This window comes from Ranitomeya imitator, chromosome 1, assembly GCF_032444005.1.
Source record: "Ranitomeya imitator isolate aRanImi1 chromosome 1, aRanImi1.pri, whole genome shotgun sequence".
Lineage (NCBI taxonomy): Eukaryota > Metazoa > Chordata > Amphibia > Anura > Dendrobatidae > Ranitomeya > Ranitomeya imitator.
Genome location: NC_091282.1, coordinates 120,841,303 through 120,862,112, shown reverse-complemented (window position 1 = coordinate 120,862,112; position 20,810 = coordinate 120,841,303). Strand labels below are relative to the sequence as shown.

Here is a 20,810-nt window from a genome sequence, read left to right as displayed (position 1 = left end):
GGTCGTTGCAGTAATGTCGCTCTGCCGCTAAGGGGAGTGATGTTATGTCTGATTGCACTAAAGGAGTTCACCTGACCAGGTATCACAGTCACACATTACACTTCACACTCCGGCCACCAGGGGGAGCAAAAGGCACTATATATTAGGCCATTCCTCACACTGGTAAAACTGGGGGTTGGATAGGAAGTTAGAACAGAACGCAGCCTGGGAGAGCTCCAGGGAGGACCTGTCAGGGGTGGGTTCCTGACAGGGGCCTAGCAGAAAGGATAGAACGTTACGGAACCGTGCCTGCACTACCTTGCGGCGGTATCCCAAGGAAGGACACGAAGAGAAGGATATTGTGGAAAAGTGAGAAACGAGATCAAAGCACAAAGGAGAGCCAGTAGGAGTCGTGCCCCGAGAACGGCAACATCCTACTGAGGCGCGTAGCCGGTGACCGGAAAACCGAGGGAGTAACTGACTTCAAGCATTACTTCAAATACCGCAGGACAGTTGATTATAGGTTGACTGCTGTCTACCATACATCACCTAAGAAGACATAGGGGGCAAGCGTGGAGAGAGGCGTCTCTAGGGTCCCAGAATAGCTCAGAGCCTTCCCATCAAACGGGTGCATCCTATCCAGATAAACTTGGGGGACGGAGAGAGAGAGAAAGAACGAACATGAGAGTTGTGAGGACTATCCCGAATGCTCAGCAGGGAAGAACTACAACACACAGGCGCTAGTGGTAGGCACTGATTTCCACCTCCAAAGGGAACTCTGGATGTGCCGGTCTCAGACAGCCCTGTTAACAGTGCTCTGGATTGAGGATCCCGATGTCTTCAGTAAAAGGTAAAGAGACTGCAACCCTGTGTCCTTGTTATTAACTGCGCCTCACATCATCGCCACCTACACTACTGGGAAGCCCTGGGGACACACTTCACCTGTGGGAAGGTATACCATCTAGCTGCCATTCCATCACCCCAGCGGACCCCTGAGCAGCGTCGGTCACCCTGACTGAATACCACAGGTGGCGTCACGAACCCTTGACAAACTATCCTCATCCCTTTCATTGGACGCCCCTTAGCAGGGTCACGGACCGGGTCCAGCCACTGTGACAACCCTAGAACCGAGAGAGAGGACCGGTACCGAGTAACCCGCGGCCCTGTGTCTGGGGGCGCTCCATATATATAGCAATGGAGTAACTACAAAGGGTGAAATAACAGGTTAACTTATCAGTCTCTGGTTCCTGGACGATGGTGGCTGGAAAATCTCACGATGGTGCCGTAGGTGGAGCGTGAAAAGTCTCTGAGCCGGTCCTGAAGGAAAGTGTAGCACTGTCTCTGTACTGTGACAAAGCGTCCTGTTCTTCTTTCCTGTAGTCTTGTGATCCTGGAACGAGGTGGGGAATGGGGAAAGGTCTGCTGCACGACTAACGATGTGCACAGTCCCGGACAGGAGGCCGCAGTCTCACCACTATGAACCGCGTGTAATGCCGGACCAGTGCTGCAAGGCGTGACAGAAGGTGTCAGATGTCCCGACCGGTTAGTGCTGACAAGGTCGGGGAGTAACGGGGAATCAATCTCGGGTAATGCACAGTATATATGCGCAGGGGATGGAGCGCTGCAAAGCGGCCTTGTCAATTGGCGTCGGTCAGCGGAGAGGAAGTCAACCTTCTCCTGTAGCACACGCTGGGTACCCGCCAAAACCCCCATTCCCACACGCACAGTCCCTTTTATATCACACCCTCCCTCAGCAGTCAGGTGCAAAGGTCTACTCCGGTCAGAAAGTGCTTCCCCCGGCAACAATGGTGACAGTCCCGACAGTTCCGGCCCGGACACGCAAGAGAGACTACTATTCTGGGCCATCTTCCTACATTTCCATTATACTTTTCCTCTGATTGTTCCACTCCTGGTTTTGGCTTACAAATACTTATGTAAAAAAAACTCACCAAATACTGATAGAATGGGACATAAGGGGATAAAACACACTATGTCGTGTATCTCCCTTTGAAGCAGGCTCTGGCATTTAGCATGATCTTAGGCTACATTCTCAAGATGAGTTTTTGGAGAGATTTTTAAGGTGCGTATTTTTTTTTTTTTAAATGCAAGTAACTTACTTAAGTTAATTGCTTAATGAGTGCAGAAATTTTCTGCACCATCAAAAACTCACCAAAAGCTCATCTGGTTGTACCCATTAAATATCTTTTAGCCGAATATTAGCAGGCAGTATAATATCTTTTACGATTTCCCTATACAAATGAGCGCTGGCTTGGCTAAGTGATAATGTGTTTGCCATGGGGATGGAGGAGTACGGTGCAGACATCTCTGGCTGCGTCTTATTTATCTGAAAATAAAAGGTTTGGCAGCTGAAACTCCAACCACTCATTCCTTCTCTTCCCTGACTGTTGGTGGATAGTCAGGAGGAGAGAATAGGGAGGAGCGAATATTCTTGGTGATACTCAGATATCACTCAAGTACCTGGGTGCTCGGTACTCGAAGAGCATTAACTGGTCCTTGGATTTTAAGCTCAAATCCCTGCCCCGCATCTTTGGAGCCTGTAACACAGACAATAAGCATGCGGAGGTTGCCTACCAGTCACTGTAATTCCATAGCCATCTTGATAGTGGCATTACTGTGATTGGCTGGTCACGTTATCTCATCAGAGGTTATAAAAGGACACTACACCTGGCTCACTGATGCCATCGTAAAGCTCAGGGACAGTTCTGATTGTAAGAAGAAAGCAGTTATTCAGGCCTGTGTGCACAGTTTAACTAATCAGAGTCTTCTAGTGGTTATACAGGTGCTGATGCTGAACCGTCAAAATACCAGTCTTTCTAAAGGCTTCTAAACAAGAAGTTACAGGTTGTTCACCCTTGCCCAACCAAGGACGAGAGGCGAGAGAGAAACACACCAGGTACAGCAGAGGCAGCGGTACACGGTCAAAGGTCAATTTCATGACACCCTATCCTCCCAGCATCTATGTCCTAATGACCGGGTATTTTTGACAAGGAGGGAAACATTTTTAAAGATGGTCAAGCAATACCTGGCTGACAAAACCAGCGTAATGACCAAATTCCTCCACTACTTTCAACTATTGGGTCTCAAAGTTGAACACCAGGCATGAGCGGTCCCTCTATGCCTTGGAGGTGCTGTGCTGTCCTGCCGCTAGCATCTTGTCTAAGTGGGTTTTTAGTGCCGCAATGGGGGTCACAATAGGCAGGCGCTTTCACCTGTCAACAGAAAATGCTGACAGGCTCACTCTGATACAAATTTAACAAAGCCTGGATTAGCCACGACTTTTCCACATCACCAAATGACAGCAGCACATAAAGTGTTCTTAATATTTGAATGAGACCCGCTAATTGTTGATTTCAAGGGTCTATGGATGACCCTACTTATAATTTTTTCCTGGCTTTGCACTGTGCGCAAAGCCTTTATGAGTGCTAAAGTGCCACAACTACACTTTAATTGTTTTAAGAGGCATTTCAGTTGGTGCCTTGAGGGGTGTATGGATGACTTTATGAGTGCAGGAGTACCATAACTACACTTTGTTCACAATATTTGAATGAGGTACTACAGTTGGTGCCTTAGGCTTTGTGCACACGTTCAGGATTTCTTGCAGAAATTTCCTGAGCAAAACAAATCCACATGCGTTTTTCTCGCGTTTTTCTCGCGTTTTTAGTGCAGTTTTTTTGCAGATTTTTCCGGAGGTTCCAAATGCAATAATATAGTGGGAAATCCAGAAAAAATATGCAAAATTAATGAACATGCTGCGTTTTTTACCACGATGCGTTTTTTTCGTGGAAAAAAAACGCATCATGTGCACAAAAATTGCAGAATGCATTCTAAATGATGGGATGCATAATGTATGTGCTTTTTTCGCTTTTTTATAGCGAAAAAACACGAAATAAACGTGAAAAATCTGCAAGCCTTAAGGGTGTATGGATGAACCTGCTTCTAATTTTGGGCAGCCTTTGCACTTAGTGCAGTGGCGTAGGAAGGGGGGTGCGGGCCGCCCTGGGCGGCACAATGCGGGGGGCGGCTGGCGCTGCAGGAGGAGAAAGAAAAAAAAAAAAGACGCGGGCACTTTAAATCTTCGGGAGGCGCCGTCCGCCGCCAAGACCAGGCTCCCCCCACCCCCGGCCCCCGCTCTAATACTCACCTCTCCTGGTTCCTGCGGCTGCTGCAGCGTCTTCAGCGCCCTCTGACTCTGCGACGTCTCAGGGCAGAGGGCGCGATGACGTCATCACTGTGCGCGCCGCTCAGCCTCTCTGTCCTGAGCGTTGCAGAGCCGGAGAGACGCTGACTGGCTGCATCGGACCTGCGCTAGGAACGGGAGAGGTGAGGATTTTTTTTTTTCTTTATGTCTGACTCTGGGGGCAATGCTGGAGACACCGGGGCAATACTGGAGACCATGGGGCAGAATGCTGGACACACTGGGGCAATACTGAAGACCATGGGGCAGAATGCTGGACACACTGGGGCAATACTGAAGACCATGGGGCAGAATGCTGGACACACTGGGGCAATACTGGAGACCATGGGGCAGAATGCTGGACACACTGGGGAAATACAGGAGACCATGGGGCAGATTGCTGGACACACTGGGGCAATACTGGAGACCCTGGGGCAGATTTCTGGACACATTGAGGCAATGCTGGAGACCCTGGGGCAGATTTCTGGACATACTGGGGCAATGCTGGAGACCCTGGGGCAGATTTCTGGACACTAGGGCAGATTGCTGGACACGCTGGGGCAATGCTGTGCACGCTGGGGCAGATTGCTGTGCACGCTGGGGCAGATTGCTGTGCACGCTGGGGCAGATTGCTGTGCACGCTGGGGCAGATTGCTGTGCACGCTGGGGCAGATTGCTGTGCACGCTGGGGCAGATTGCTGTGCACGCTGGGGCAGATTGCTGTGCACGCTGGGGCAGATTGCTGTGCACACTGGCGGCAATGCTGGACACACTGGGGGCAATGCTGGAGACACTGGGGCAGATTTCTGGACACACTGGGGCAATGCTGGACACTGGGGCAGATTGCTGGACACACTGGGGGCAATGCTGGACACACTGGGGCAATGCTGGACACACTGGAGCAGATTTCTGGACACACTGGGGCAGATTTCTGGATATACTGGGGCAATGCTAGAGACCCTAGGGCAGATTTCTGGACACTGGGGCAATACTGGACACTGGGGCAGATTGCTGGACACGATGGGGCAATGCTGGACACTGTGGCAGATTGCTGTGCACACTGTGGCAGATTGCTGTGCACACTGTGGCAGATTGCTGTGCACACTGTGGCAGATTGCTGTGCACACTGGGGCAATGCTGGAGACCCTGGGGCAGATTTCTGGACACACTGGGGCAATGCTGGACACTGGGGCAGATTGCTGGACACACTGGGGGTAATATGCTGGACACACTGGGGGCAGGACTTGAGGCATGGGCAGAATGTAGATACGGGGCATGATTGGAGACACGGGGCAGGATTGGATCATGGGGCAGGATTGGATCATGGGGCAGGACGGATACGATGGAGGCTGGTGGGGCAGGATGGGGAGATCATATGGGGTAGAATGGATACTCATGAGGGCAGGATGCGAGAACATATGGCTGGAGCCAGGAATGAGATAAACGGGGCCAGGGTGGGAAATATTATTACCATAGGGGGTAATTAAGGGATATTATTACTGCAGTGATGTATTTATTTTATTTTTTGAGTATACTGTTTTAAATGAGGGGGCGGTCCTGTTACTGTGCAGAGTGACACTATGTCACCTTTTTTTCTTCATGTGGTGTAATGTAGAAGTTGTGAAAAATTAAGTAATGTGTTCTGCAAGCGGAGCTCGAGATAACTGTGTTATTTCCTGCAGAAACGAGTCCTGGCTGGAAGGAATGATGGCGGTCTGTGCTGGATGAAAGATGAAGGACTTCACCTAGAGACGTCACTGGTGAGTCAGTGTTACCTATACACTGACACTATACACTGTATACTATATACAGCGGTCCTGTGTACAATGTCACCAGTGATCACTGTATTATCTATACATTATATACAGAGTTCCTGTGTATAATACCACCAGTGATCTCTGTATTACCTCTACACAGACACTGCATACTAAGTACAGATCTCCTGTGAATACTGGCACTTATGGTGATAGTATTGTGTTTTTTTTAATTTTTTTATTACTGATCAGTATTGTAGTATTCAGTCACTATGTGGTGGTAATATGTGGTCTGGAAATGGTGCGGTGGTATTTGTCCCTTGTATGTAGTATTATTCGGTCACTATGTGGTCTGGTCATGGTGTGGTGGTATTAAGTCACAGGTTTGGCATGTGGGGGTGACACCATTAGGCCCAGTTTAAGTTCTACAAAACAGGAAAACCATTTTTGGTAACCTTTGTGTGTATTGAGCCAGGGGAGGGGGGGTGTTGTGAATTCTGTGGCTGAGTTCACTTCTGTGGTCACAAGTGGTATTGCAGTCTCTGGGCTTCCTCCCTCAGGTGTTTTGGTGAGCTCGTTGGCTGCCTTGCTATTTAGCTCCACCTGAGTCTGTCTTCCTTGCTCCTTGTCTATGTTCCAGTGTTGGATCTGAGCTACTGCATCTTTCCTTGGGCCTGCTGCTCTGCTAGATAAGTGCTTCTAGTTTGTTTTCTGTTTTTTCTGTCCAGCTTGTTATTATCTTTTGCTGGAAGCTCTGAGAAGCAAAGGGGTGCACCGCCGTGCTGTTAGTTCGGCACGGTGGGTCTTTTTGCCCCTTTGCGTGGTTTTCGTTTTAGGGTTTTTTGTAGACTGCATAGTTCTCTTTGCTATCCTCGCTCTGTCTAGAATATCGGGCCTCACTTTGCTGAATCTATTTCATTCCTACGTTTGTCTTTTCATCTTGCTAACAGTCATTATATGTGGGGGCTGCCTATTCCTTTGGGGTATTTCTCTGAGGTAAGTCAGGCTTGTATTTCTATCTTCAGGCTAGTCAGCTCCTCAGGCAGTGCCGAGTTGCATAGGTAGTGGATAGGCGCAATCCACTGCTGCTTCCAGTTGTGTGAGGATAGATCAGGTACTGCAGTCTACAGAGATTCCACGTCTCAGAGCTCGTCCTATTGTTTTGGGTTATTGCCAGATCTCTGTATGTGCGCTGATTACTGCACGCTGTGTTGCCTGATTGCCAGCCATAACAGTACAAGGAGCCATTCAATGATTTCCAATAGAGGGAAAAAAGAAATCCTGACATCATTTTTTTTTCTTAGCTCTGTCTTCAGTCTTTTTTTTCCCCTAGACATTAGAGTGCTTCAGGACACAGCTGTGGACATGGATATTCAGGCTCTGTGCTCCTCAATGGATAATCTCGTTGTAAATGTACAAAAGATTCAAGATACTATTGATCAGAAATCGATGCTAGAACCAAGAATTCCGATTCCTGATTTGTTTTTTGGTGACAGAACTAAGTTCCTGAGCTTCAGAAATAATTGTAAGCTATTTTTGGCCTTGAAACCTCATTCTTCTGGTAATCCTATTCAACAGGTTTTGATTATTATTTCTTTTTTGCGCGGCGACCCACAGGACTGGGCGTTTTCTCTTGCACCAGGAGATTCTGCATTGAGTAATGTTGATGCATTTTTCCAGGCGCTGGGATTGCTTTACGATGAGCCTAATTCAGTGGATCAAGCTGAGAAAAATCTGCTGGCTTTATGCCAGGGTCAGGATGATGTAGAAGTATATTGTCAGAAATTTAGAAAATGGTCAGTACTCACTCTGTGGAATGAATCTGCACTAGCGGCTTTGTTCAGAAAGGGTCTCTCTGAAGCTCTTAAGGATGTAATGGTGGGATTTCCTATGCCTGCTGGTTTGAATGAGTCTATGTCCTTGGCCATTCAGATCGGTCGTCGCTTGCGCGAGCGTAAATCTGTGCACCATCTGGCGGTATTGTCTGAGAGTAAACCTGAGCCTATGCAGTGCGACAGGACTATGACTAAAGTAGAACGGCACGAACACAGACGTCTGAACAGACTGTGTTTCTATTGTGGTGATTCTACTCATGCTATTTCTAATTGTCCTAAACGCACTAGGCGGTTCGATAGCTCTGCCGTTATTGGTACTGTACAGTCCAAATTCCTTTTGTCCATTACCTTAATGTGCTCTTTGTCATCATATTCTGTCATGGCGTTTGTGGATTCAGGCGCTGCCCTGAATCTGATGGATTTGGATTATGCTAAACGTTGTGGATTTTTCTTGGAGCCTTTGCGGTGTCCTATTCCGTTGAGAGGAATTGATGCTACACCTCTGGCCAAGAATAAGCCTCAGTACTGGGCCCAGCTGACCATGTGCATGGCTCCTGCACATCAGGAAGTTATTCGCTTTCTGGTACTGCATAATTTGCATGATGTGGTCGTGTTGGGGTTGCCATGGCTACAAACCCATAATCCAGTATTGGATTGGAACTCTATGTCGGTAACCAGCTGGGGTTGTCAGGGAGTACATGGTGATGTTCCATTTTTGTCTATTTCGTCATCCATTCCTTCTGACATCCCAGAGTTCTTGTCGGACTTTCAGGATGTATTTGAAGAGTCCAAGTCTGATGCCCTACCTCCGCATAGGAATTGTGATTGTGCTATCGATTTGATTCCTGGTAGTAAATTCCCTAAGGGTCGTTTATTTAATTTGTCCGTACCTGAACACACCGCTATGCGCAGTTATGTGAAGGAGTCCCTGGAGAAGGGACATATTCGCCCATCGTCGTCACCATTGGGAGCAGGGTTCTTTTTTGTAGCCAAGAAGGATGGTTCGCTAAGACCGTGTATTGATTACCGCCTTCTTAATAAGATCACTGTTAAGTTTCAGTATCCCTTGCCATTGATTTCTGACTTGTTTGCTCGGATTAAGGGGGCTAGTTGGTTTACTAAGATTGATCTTCGTGGTGCGTATAATCTGGTGAGAATCAGGCAGGGAGATGAATGGAAAACGGCATTTAATACGCCCGAGGGTCATTTTGAGTATCTGGTGATGCCGTTCGGACTTGCCAATGCTCCATCTGTTTTTCAGTCTTTTATGCATGACATTTTCCGTGAGTATCTGGATAAATTCTTGATTGTTTACTTGGATGACATTTTGATCTTCTCAGATGATTGGGAGTCTCATGTGAAGCAAGTCAGAATGGTTTTCCAGGTACTGCGTGCTAATTCCTTGTTCGTGAAGGGATCAAAGTGTCTCTTCGGTGTGCAGAAAGTTTCATTTTTGGGGTTCATCTTTTCCCCTTCTACTATCGAGATGGATCCGGTTAAGGTTCAGGCCATCCAGGATTGGACTCAGCCGACATCTCTAAAAAGTCTGCAGAAATTCCTGGGCTTTGCTAATTTTTATCGTCGCTTCATCTGTAATTTTTCTAGCATTGCCAGACCATTGACCGATTTGACCAAGAAGGGTGCTGATTTGGTTAATTGGTCTTCTGCTGCCGTGGAAGCTTTTCAGGAGTTGAAGCGTCGTTTTTGCTGTGCCCCTGTGTTGTGTCAACCTGATGTTTCTCTTCCGTTCCAGGTCGAGGTTGATGCTTCTGAGATTGGTGCAGGGGCGGTTTTGTCACAGAGAGGTTCTGGTTGCTCAGTGTTCAAACCATGTGCTTTCTTTTCCAGGAAATTTTCTGCTGCTGAGCGTAATTATGATGTGGGCAACCGAGAGTTGCTGGCCATGAAGTGGGCATTCGAGGAGTGGCGTCATTGGCTTGAGGGTGCTAAGCATCGCGTGGTGGTTTTGACTGATCATAAGAACCTTACTTATCTTGAGTCTGCCAAGCGCTTGAATCCTAGACAGGCCCGTTGGTCGTTGTTTTTTGCTCGTTTTGATTTTGTGATTTCATACCTTCCGGGCTCTAAAAATGTGAAGGCGGATGCTCTGTCTAGGAGTTTTGTGCCCGACTCTCCGGGGTTATCTGAGCCGGCGAGTATCCTCAAGGAAGGAGTCATTGTGTCTGCCATCTCCCCTGATTTGCGGAGAGTGTTGCAGAAATTTCAGGCTAATAAACCTGATCGTTGTCCGGCCGAGAAACTGTTCGTCCCTGATAGGTGGACTAGTAAAGTTATCTCTGAACTTCATTGTTCGGTGCTGGCCGGTCATCCAGGAATCTTTGGTACCAGGGAGTTGGTTGCTAGATCCTTCTGGTGGCCATCTCTGTCACGGGATGTGCGTGCTTTTGTGCAGTCCTGTGGAATTTGTGCTAGGGCTAAGCCCTGCTGTTCACGTGCCAGTGGGTTGCTTTTGCCCTTGCCGGTCCCGAAGAGGCCTTGGACACATATTTCGATGGATTTCATTTCTGACCTTCCCGTTTCTCAAAAGATGTCTGTCATTTGGGTGGTCTGTGATCGCTTTTCTAAAATGGTCCATCTGGTGCCCTTGGTTAAATTGCCTTCCTCCTCTGATTTGGTGCCTTTGTTCTTCCAGCATGTGGTTCGTTTACATGGCATTCCTGAGAATATTGTTTCTGACAGAGGTTCCCAGTTTGTCTCGAGGTTCTGGCGAGCCTTTTGTGGTAGGATGGGCATTGACCTATCTTTTTCCTCGGCCTTCCATCCTCAGACTAATGGCCAGACCGAACGAACCAATCAGACCTTGGAAACATATCTGAGATGTTTTGTTTCCGCTGACCAGGATGATTGGGTGTCATTTTTGCCGTTGGCTGAGTTCGCCCTTAATAATCGGGCCAGCTCGGCTACCTTGGTCTCTCCATTTTTCTGCAATTCTGGGTTCCATCCTCGTTTCTCTTCAGGACAGGTTGAGTCTTCGGACTGTCCTGGTGTGGATAATGTGGTGGACAGGTTGCAGCAGATCTGGACTCAGGTAGTGGACAATTTGACCTTGTCCCAGGAGAAGGCTCAGCTTTTCGCTAATCGCAGACGCCGTGTGGGACCCCGACTTCGTGTTGGGGATCTGGTTTGGTTATCTTCTCGTCATATACCTATGAAGGTTTCCTCTCCTAAATTTAAACCTCGTTTTATTGGTCCGTATAGGATTTCTGAGATTCTCAATCCGGTGTCTTTTCGTCTGACCCTCCCAGACTCCTTTTCCATACATAATGTATTCCATAGGTCGTTGTTGAGGAGATACGTGGCACCTATGGTTCCATCTGTGGAGCCTCCTGCCCCTGTTTTGGTGGAGGGGGAATTGGAGTATATTGTGGAGAAGATTTTGGATTCTCGTGTCTCTAGACGGAAACTCCAGTATCTGGTCAAATGGAAGGGTTATGCTCAGGAAGATAATTCCTGGGTTTTTGCCTCTGATGTCCATGCCCCAGATCTTGTTCGTGCCTTTCATGTGGCTCATCCTGGTCGGCCTGGGGGTTCTGGTGAGGGTTCGGTGACCCCTCCTCAAGGGGGGGGTACTGTTGTGAATTCTGTGGCTGAGTTCACTTCTGTGGTCACAAGTGGTATTGCAGTCTCTGGGCTTCCTCCCTCAGGTGTTTTGGTGAGCTCGTTGGCTGCCTTGCTATTTAGCTCCACCTGAGTCTGTCTTCCTTGCTCCTTGTCTATGTTCCAGTGTTGGATCTGAGCTACTGCATCTTTCCTTGGGCCTGCTGCTCTGCTAGATAAGTGCTTCTAGTTTGTTTTCTGTTTTTTCTGTCCAGCTTGTTATTATCTTTTGCTGGAAGCTCTGAGAAGCAAAGGGGTGCACCGCCGTGCTGTTAGTTCGGCACGGTGGGTCTTTTTGCCCCTTTGCGTGGTTTTCGTTTTAGGGTTTTTTGTAGACTGCATAGTTCTCTTTGCTATCCTCGCTCTGTCTAGAATATCGGGCCTCACTTTGCTGAATCTATTTCATTCCTACGTTTGTCTTTTCATCTTGCTAACAGTCATTATATGTGGGGGCTGCCTATTCCTTTGGGGTATTTCTCTGAGGTAAGTCAGGCTTGTATTTCTATCTTCAGGCTAGTCAGCTCCTCAGGCAGTGCCGAGTTGCATAGGTAGTGGATAGGCGCAATCCACTGCTGCTTCCAGTTGTGTGAGGATAGATCAGGTACTGCAGTCTACAGAGATTCCACGTCTCAGAGCTCGTCCTATTGTTTTGGGTTATTGCCAGATCTCTGTATGTGCGCTGATTACTGCACGCTGTGTTGCCTGATTGCCAGCCATAACAGGGGGGCGCCAAACTCGGGAACAGCCCCGGGCGGCAAAAGCTCTAGCTACGCCTCTGACTTAGTGCATAGTTTTTATGAGTCTAGGAATACCACTACATGACAATTTGACCCGAATGTGTATGGGGCCCTCCTTTATATCTAATACAGGGTGTATCTGAGTCCCTCTTCCATCAAATTTTTGGTAGTTGATTCCTTTGTAAATTACACTGAAATTTCCAATTTTTTAATAAAGATTTCAATTTTGGTTTATTTAAATTATTAGTTTTTTATATTTTTAAATTTGCACTATAAATAAGTCATTATACCAGAAAGAATGTTTCTTAACATTTTTATTCCTGTAAAATGCAATTTATTACCTATTTTGAATGTTTTATTGTAAGTCCTTAAAGTGAAGTAAATTGTGACACCATTGTTCTCAGCTGAGATCTGGGAGTCAGAGATGGTTCCAGGAGTCTTCCCCAGTGCTTTTATTCAGCACTTTTTCCATCCATTTCAACATTTTCACTGCCCTCCAGACCTCTTTGTAGGGTCTGCCAAAAAAATGCTCTGGATTTCCCATTGACTCCCATTATACAAGTTATTCGAAATGAGCATCCGAGCATTTTAATGCTCGCTGAACCCAAGAAAAGAAGTAAAAAATAAACATACTTGGTAGCGTTGCATACATTCAACTCTAAAACTCTGATCTATTAAAATGTGGAACTAATTAACCCAATCGGTAAATGATGTACGGTAAATGGGAAAAAAAATTATTAAAGTACCAGAATTGCAGAGGTTTTTCAGTCACCTCACCTTCCTTAAAAAAATTAATAATGAGAAATAAAAATACCATATGTACACAAAATTGATATAGTCAATAAAAACATCATTTTACAGCGCAAAAACAAAGCACTCATTCAAGAAGAAGAAAAATATTACAATGAGGAAATTCTGACACAAAGCAAAACATTTTTCTCCCAATATTCAAAAAATATTTTTTTTTACTATAAATTACATTTTCTTATCACTTAAATAGAAATTAAAAAAAGATGCAAGTTTGCTAGCGTTTCATCAGATTGATCTGGGCAATCAAGTTTCCAAGTCATTTTTACTGCACAATGAAAGCTGTAAAAAAAAATATATATATAAAAAAAATTTTAAAAATGGAAAAAATTGCATTTTTCTTTCACCATTTCATCCTACTTGGATTTTTTTTAACTGTTTTTCAGCAAATTGTGTGGTAAAATAAATGGTGTTGTTCAAAACTACAACTCGTCCAGCATAAAAACAAGCCTTCATACCTCTATAAAAATTCAAAGTTCTGGACCTTATAAGAAGAAGGAGGAAAAAAATGAATGGAAAAAAAATATCTGGTCCTTAACGGGTTAATATGAATATAAATTGTATTTAATTGGTCACATCATATTTTAGCAATATTAAAAAGCTCCAATAAAGAAAGTAAACCGCAGCACTCTGCTTCATCCGAGGTATTTTATTCACCAGACATTCAATGTTTCAACCACAGCGGTCTTTGACAAGCTGGAGTGATGAGATTGTCTTTATTTATTGGATCTTAACTAGGTTTCTGGACAGGACTTTACTGCTTTGCACCCGTCTTGAAGATATGTGACTAGAGAGAGTGCGAGTTCTTTTTCTTAATTTTACAAAGCAGTAATATGTAATAGTACCTTATCAGTCTTTTGTATAGAAAGACCGTAATCTTCTCTGTTATGTTTAACACTTTCATCTGTGCCAGGGAGCTGCTGTTTATTGCTGCAGTCACTATTTCCTTGTCTGTAGTCGGGGTGGTCTCCCTCCATGCTGCACCCCTCTCCTGCAGACTGTAAAGACTGTGGATGTTGCATTGAATTAATTTCTGCCAACAACGTAGAGTTCAGCTCATCACTGCCATCTTCAGGCATTTCAAGAAATGACAGGTCGCCTATTAATTCTGTAAAACTGACCATTTCACCTGACATCTTTAGTAGGTCATCGATGTTGATCTCATCAATAAAGATTCTGGACTCTTCACATACAATGTGTGCACCTCCATCTTCACTTGTGTCATTCACATTGTTTTTTTTTTCTGGGATATCTAATGTCTCTATATTATCTGAAGATACTAGTTCATTTTTAGGATAGCAGACGTCCATTGGTATTATGGCAGACTGCAAGTTATTATCCTGAGATTCATCGACATTATTGTCCTGCATTTAATATAAAATGAAATCAGAAAGTTATATCAACAAACAAAATGCAAAAAAATTATAAAAAAATACAACCCTGTTCAAAAATTTTCAGTAGACACCAATGAGTCAGACCCCATTAACCCTTTACCGCTGAAGTCCGTTTTCACCTTCGTGAGTAGGCGTGGAAATAACTCAGTAATGCCCACACATACAGTATCTCATTGTGACAATATTTCACGACTAGAGATGAGTGAAACTGAACTGAAAAGTCTGTGTCTAGAGCCAACTGTCGAGAATGGACGTCTCCTGGAAGTTTGCTGCAATGTTCAGAGTTCTGGGGGAAGTCAGGAGAGAGAGAGAATTTTACAGCTCAAAAGTTTGGGCCCCCATTGTTTTCAATGGGGTTCAGGTTCTGGTTCACGTTCGGGTAAAGTTCTGGTACCCGAAATTCGACGGATCCGCTCATCCGTGTTCATGACACATTGGTCTTCAACATCGTAGTAAATGAAGGTCAATATGATTTGCATTTATTTATGACAATATTAGAAATCTCAGAAAATGTAGAAAAATTAGCAAATTTTGAGCTATAAATTTTTATGCCTCTACCTCTTACTGACATATGACAGTTAGATCATGACTTGGCTCCCTGACTTTGATGTGGGATCAGGAACAAAGCCTCCATCTTTGTGGGCAGATGATGGCTGTGATATTCAGCCATCATCTGCTCAAACAGCTGCGTATGGAGTGGTGTTCTACCCGTGGCTGCTAACATGCTAAATGCTGCTATCAATCAATGACAGCGACATTTAGAATGTGCTTCCTGGGAGGCACGCTAATCACTCATCGGTGCACCCGCCACGCAATCACAGGGTGCTGTGATAGCCAAGGGTCGCTCAAGACCCCCATGTCTATCAAGAACATACTCCTATGAAGGCCAGCCTATGGCTAGAGTTTGTAGGAGGCCAAGAGTTTTGCAATATAAAGCAGGTTTGTCTACTAAGAGGACTAACAAAGTAAAAAAAAAATGAAAATTAAAAAATATAAAAATTGGAATCACCCTGATTTTCCCCCATTAATCAAGAATCTACAAAAACACTAGTGCATGCCCTCATCATCTCCCGCATCGACTAGTGCAATCTCCTGCTCTGTGGCCTCCGTTCTAACACTCTTGCACCCCTCCAATCTAACTTCAGCTCTGCTGCCCGACTAATCCACCTGTCCCCCCACTATTCCCAAGCCTCTCCTTTCTGTCAATCCCTTCCCTGGCTCCACATTGCCTAGAGACTCCAGTTCAAAACCTTAGCCATGGCATACAAAGCCATCCACAACCTGTCTCCTCCATACATCTGTGACCTCGTCTCTAGGTACGTACCTGCACGCAACCTCCGATCCTCACAAGATCTCCTTCTCTACTCCCCTCTTATCTCTTCTTCCCACAATCGTATACAAGATTTCTCCCGCACATCCCCCCTACTCTGGAACCCTCTACCACAACACATCAGACTCTCGCCTACCATCGAAACCTTCAAAAAGAACCTGAAGACCTACCTCTTCCAACAAGCCCACAGCCTGCAGTAACTGTTGTGAATTCTGTGGCTGAGTTCACTTCTGTGGTCACAAGTGGTATTGCAGTCTCTGGGCTTCCTCCCTCAGGTGTTTTGGTGAGCTCGTTGGCTGCCTTGCTATTTAGCTCCACCTGAGTCTGTCTTCCTTGCTCCTTGTCAATGTTCCAGTGTTGGATCTGAGCTACTGCATCTTTCCTTGGGCCTGCTGCTCTGCTAGATAAGTGCTTCTAGTTTGTTTTCTGTTTTTTTCTGTCCAGCTTGCTATTGTCTTTTGCTGGAAGCTCTGAGAAGCAGAGGGGTGCACCGCCGTGCTGTTAGTTCGGCACGGTGGGTCTTTTTGCCCCTTTGCGTGGTTTTCGTTTTAGGGTTTTTTGTAGACTGCATAGTTCTCTTTGCTATCCTCGCTCTGTCTAGAATATCGGGCCTCACTTTGCTGAATCTATTTCATTCCTACGTTTGTCTTTTCATCTTGCTAACAGTCATTATATGTGGGGGGCTGCCTATTCCTTTGGGGTATTTCTCTGAGGTAAGTCAGGCTTGTATTTCTATCTTCAGGCTAGTCAGCTCCTCAGGCAGTGTCGAGTTGCATAGGTAGTGATAGGCGCAATCCACTGCTGCTTATAGTTGTGTGAGGATAGATCAGGGACTGCAGTCTACAGAGATTCCACGTCTCAGAGCTCGTCCTATTGTTTTTGGTTATTGCCAGATCTCTGTATGTGCGCTGATTACTGCACGCTGTGTTGCCTGATTGCCAGCCATAACAGTACAAGGAGCCACACCAATGATTCCCAATAGAGGGAAAAAAGAAATCCTGACATCATTTTTTTTTCTTAGCTCTGTCTTCAGTCTTTTTTTTCCCCTAGACATTAGAGTGCTTCAGGACACAGCTGTGGACATGGATATTCAGGCTCTGTGCTCCTCAATGGATAATCTCGTTGTAAATGTACAAAAGATTCAAGATACTATTGATCAGAAATCGATGCTAGAACCAAGAATTCCGATTCCTGATTTGTTTTTTGGTGACAGAACTAAGTTCCTGAGCTTCAGAAATAATTGTAAGCTATTTTTGGCCTTGAAACCTCATTCTTCTGGTAATCCTATTCAACAGGTTTTGATTATTATTTCTTTTTTGCGCGGTGACCCACAGGACTGGGCGTTTTCTCTTGCACCAGGAGATTCTGCATTGAGTAATGTTGATGCATTTTTCCTGGCGCTCGGATTGCTTTACGATGAGCCTAATTCAGTGGATCAGGCTGAGAAAAATCTGCTGGCTTTATGCCAGGGTCAGGATGATGTAGAAGTATATTGTCAGAAATTTAGGAAATGGTCAGTACTTACTCTGTGGAATGAATCTGCACTAGCGGCTTTGTTCAGAAAGGGTCTCTCTGAAGCTCTTGAGGATGTAATGGTGGGATTTCCTATGCCTGCTGGTTTGAATGAGTCTATGTCCTTGGCCATTCAGATCGGTCGTCGCTTGCGCGAGCGTAAATCTGTGCACCATCTGGCGGTACTGCCTGAGAGTAAACCTGAGCCTATGCAGTGCGACAGGACTATGACTAAAGTAGAACGGCAAGAACACAGACGTCTGAACAGACTGTGTTTCTATTGTGGTGATTCTACTCATGCTATTTCTAATTGTCCTAAACGCACTAGGTGGTTCGATAGCTCTGCCGTTATTGGTACTGTACAGTCCAAATTCCTTTTGTCCATTACCTTAATGTGCTCTTTGTCATCGTATTCTGTCATGGCGTTTGTGGATTCAGGCGCTGCCCTGAATCTGATGGATTTGGATTATGCTAAACGTTGTGGATTTTTCTTGGAGCCTTTGCGGTGTCCTATTCCGTTGAGAGGAATTGATGCTACACCTTTGGCCAAGAATAAGCCTCAGTACTGGGCCCAGCTGACCATGTGCATGGCTCCTGCACATCAGGAAGTTATTCGCTTTCTGGTACTGCATAATTTGCATGATGTGGTCGTGTTGGGGTTGCCATGGCTACAAACCCATAATCCAGTATTGGATTGGAACTCTATGTCGGTAACCAGCTGGGGTTGTCAGGGAGTACATGGTGATGTTCCATTTTTGTCTATTTCGTCATCCATTCCTTCTGACATCCCAGAGTTCTTGTCGGACTTTCAGGATGTATTTGAAGAGTCCAAGTCTGATGCCCTACCTCCGCATAGGAATTGTGATTGTGCTATCGATTTGATTCCTGGTAGTAAATTCCCTAAGGGTCGTTTATTTAATTTGTCCGTACCTGAACACACCGCTATGCGCAGTTATGTGAAGGAGTCCCTGGAGAAGGGACATATTCGCCCATCGTCGTCACCATTGGGAGCAGGGTTCTTTTTTGTAGCCAAGAAGGATGGTTCGCTAAGACCGTGTATTGATTACCGCCTTCTTAATAAGATCACTGTTAAGTTTCAGTATCCCTTGCCATTGATTTCTGACTTGTTTGCTCGGATTAAGGGGGCTAGTTGGTTTACTAAGATTGATCTTCGTGGTGCGTATAATCTGGTGAGAATCAGGCAGGGAGATGAATGGAAAACGGCATTTAATACGCCCGAGGGTCATTTTGAGTATCTGGTGATGCCGTTCGGACTTGCCAATGCTCCATCTGTTTTTCAGTCTTTTATGCATGACATTTTCCGTGAGTATCTGGATAAATTCTTGATTGTTTACTTGGATGACATTTTGATCTTCTCAGATGATTGGGAGTCTCATGTGAAGCAAGTCAGAATGGTTTTCCAGGTACTGCGTGCTAATTCCTTGTTCGTGAAGGGATCAAAGTGTCTCTTCGGTGTGCAGAAAGTTTCATTTTTGGGGTTCATCTTTTCCCCTTCTACTATCGAGATGGATCCGGTTAAGGTTCAGGCCATCCAGGATTGGACTCAGCCGACATCTCTAAAAAGTCTGCAGAAATTCCTGGGCTTTGCTAATTTTTATCGTCGCTTCATCTGTAATTTTTCTAGCATTGCCAGACCATTGACCGATTTGACCAAGAAGGGTGCTGATTTGGTTAATTGGTCTTCTGCTGCCGTGGAAGCTTTTCAGGAGTTGAAGCGTCGTTTTTGCTGTGCCCCTGTGTTGTGTCAACCTGATGTTTCTCTTCCGTTCCAGGTCGAGGTTGATGCTTCTGAGATTGGTGCAGGAGCGGTTTTGTCACAGAGAGGTTCTGGTTGCTCAGTGTTCAAACCATGTGCTTTCTTTTCCAGGAAATTTTCTGCTGCTGAGCGTAATTATGATGTGGGCAACCGAGAGTTGCTGGCCATGAAGTGGGCATTCGAGGAGTGGCGTCATTGGCTTGAGGGTGCTAAGCATCGCGTGGTGGTATTGACTGATCATAAGAACTTGACTTATCTCGAGTCTGCCAAGCGCTTGAATCCTAGACAGGCCCGTTGGTCGTTATTTTTTGCTCGTTTTGATTTTGTGATTTCATACCTTCCGGGCTCTAAAAATGTGAAGGCGGATGCTCTGTCTAGGAGTTTTGTGCCCGACTCTCCGGGGTTATCTGAGCCGGCGAGTATCCTCAAGGAAGGAGTCATTGTGTCTGCCATCTCCCCTGATTTGCAGAGAGTGTTGCAGAAATTTCAGGCTAATAAACCTGATCGTTGTCCGGCCGAGAAACTGTTCGTCCCTGATAGGTGGACTAGTAAAGTTATCTCTGAACTTCATTGTTCGGTGCTGGCCGGTCATCCAGGAATCTTTGGTACCAGGGAGTTGGTTGCTAGATCCTTCTGGTGGCCATCTCTGTCACGGGATGTGCGTGCTTTTGTGCAGTCCTGTGGAATTTGTGCTAGGGCTAAGCCCTGCTGTTCACGTGCCAGTGGGTTGCTTTTGCCCTTGCCGGTCCCGAAGAGGCCTTGGACACATATTTCGATGGATTTCATTTCTGACCTTCCCGTTTCTCAAAAAATGTCGGTCATTTGGGTGGTCTGTGATCGCTTTTCTAAAATGGTCCATCTGGTGCCCTTGGTTAAATTGCCTTCCTCCTCTGATTTGGTGCCTTTGTTCTTCCAGCATGTGGTTCGTTTACATGGCATTCCTGAGAATATTGTTTCTGACAGAGGTTCCCAGTTTGTCTCGAGGTTCTGGCGAGCCTTTTGTGGTAGGATGGGCATTGACCTATCTTTCTCCTCGGCCTTCCATCCTCAGACTAATGGCCAGACCGAACGAACCAATCAGACCTTGGAAACATATCTGAGATGTTTTGTTTCCGCTGACCAGGATGATTGGGTGTCATTTTTGCCGTTGGCTGAGTTCGCCCTTAATAATCGGGCCAGCTCGGCTACCTTGGTCTCTCCATTTTTCTGCAATTCTGGGTTCCATCCTCGTTTCTCTTCAGGACAGGTTGAGTCTTCGGACTGTCCTGGTGTGGATTCTGTGGTGGACAGGTTGCAGCAGATCTGGACTCAGGTAGTGGACAATTTGACCTTGTCCCAGGAGAAGGCTCAGCTTTTCGCTAATCGCAGACGCCGTGTGGGACCCCGACTTCGTGTTGGGGATTTGGTTTGGTTATCTTCTCGTCATATTCCTATGAAGGTTTCCTCTCCTAAATTTAAACCTCGTTTTATTGGTCCGTATAGGATTTCTGAGATTCTCAATCCGGTGTCTTTTCGTCTGACCCTCCCAGACTCCTTTTCCATACATAATGTATTCCATAGGTCGTTGTTGAGGAGATACGTGGCACCTATGGTTCCATCTGTGGAGCCTCCTGCCCCTGTTTTGGTGGAGGGGGAATTGGAGTATATTGTGGAGAAGATTTTGGATTCTCGTGTCTCTAGACGGAAACTCCAGTATCTGGTCAAATGGAAGGGTTATGCTCAGGAAGATAATTCCTGGGTTTTTGCCTCTGATGTCCATGCCCCAGATCTTGTTCGTGCCTTTCATGTGGCTCATCCTGGTCGGCCTGGGGGTTCTGGTGAGGGTTCGGTGACCCCTCCTCAAGGAGGGGGTACTGTTGTGAATTCTGTGGC

At 45.9% G+C, this 20,810-nt stretch overlaps 1 protein-coding gene across 1 annotated transcript in view; it reads right to left on the bottom strand.

Annotated features, from left to right (window-relative positions):
• Positions 1 to 20,810, bottom strand: part of ANKRD31 (ankyrin repeat domain 31) — a 297,365-nt gene that overhangs the window by 191,662 nt on the left and 84,893 nt on the right. Inside the window, exon 8 of the mRNA XM_069750287.1 lies at positions 13,771 to 14,289. Coding sequence (XP_069606388.1) covers positions 13,771 to 14,289 — 519 coding nt within the window. The remainder of the gene's footprint in view (positions 1 to 13,770; positions 14,290 to 20,810) is intronic.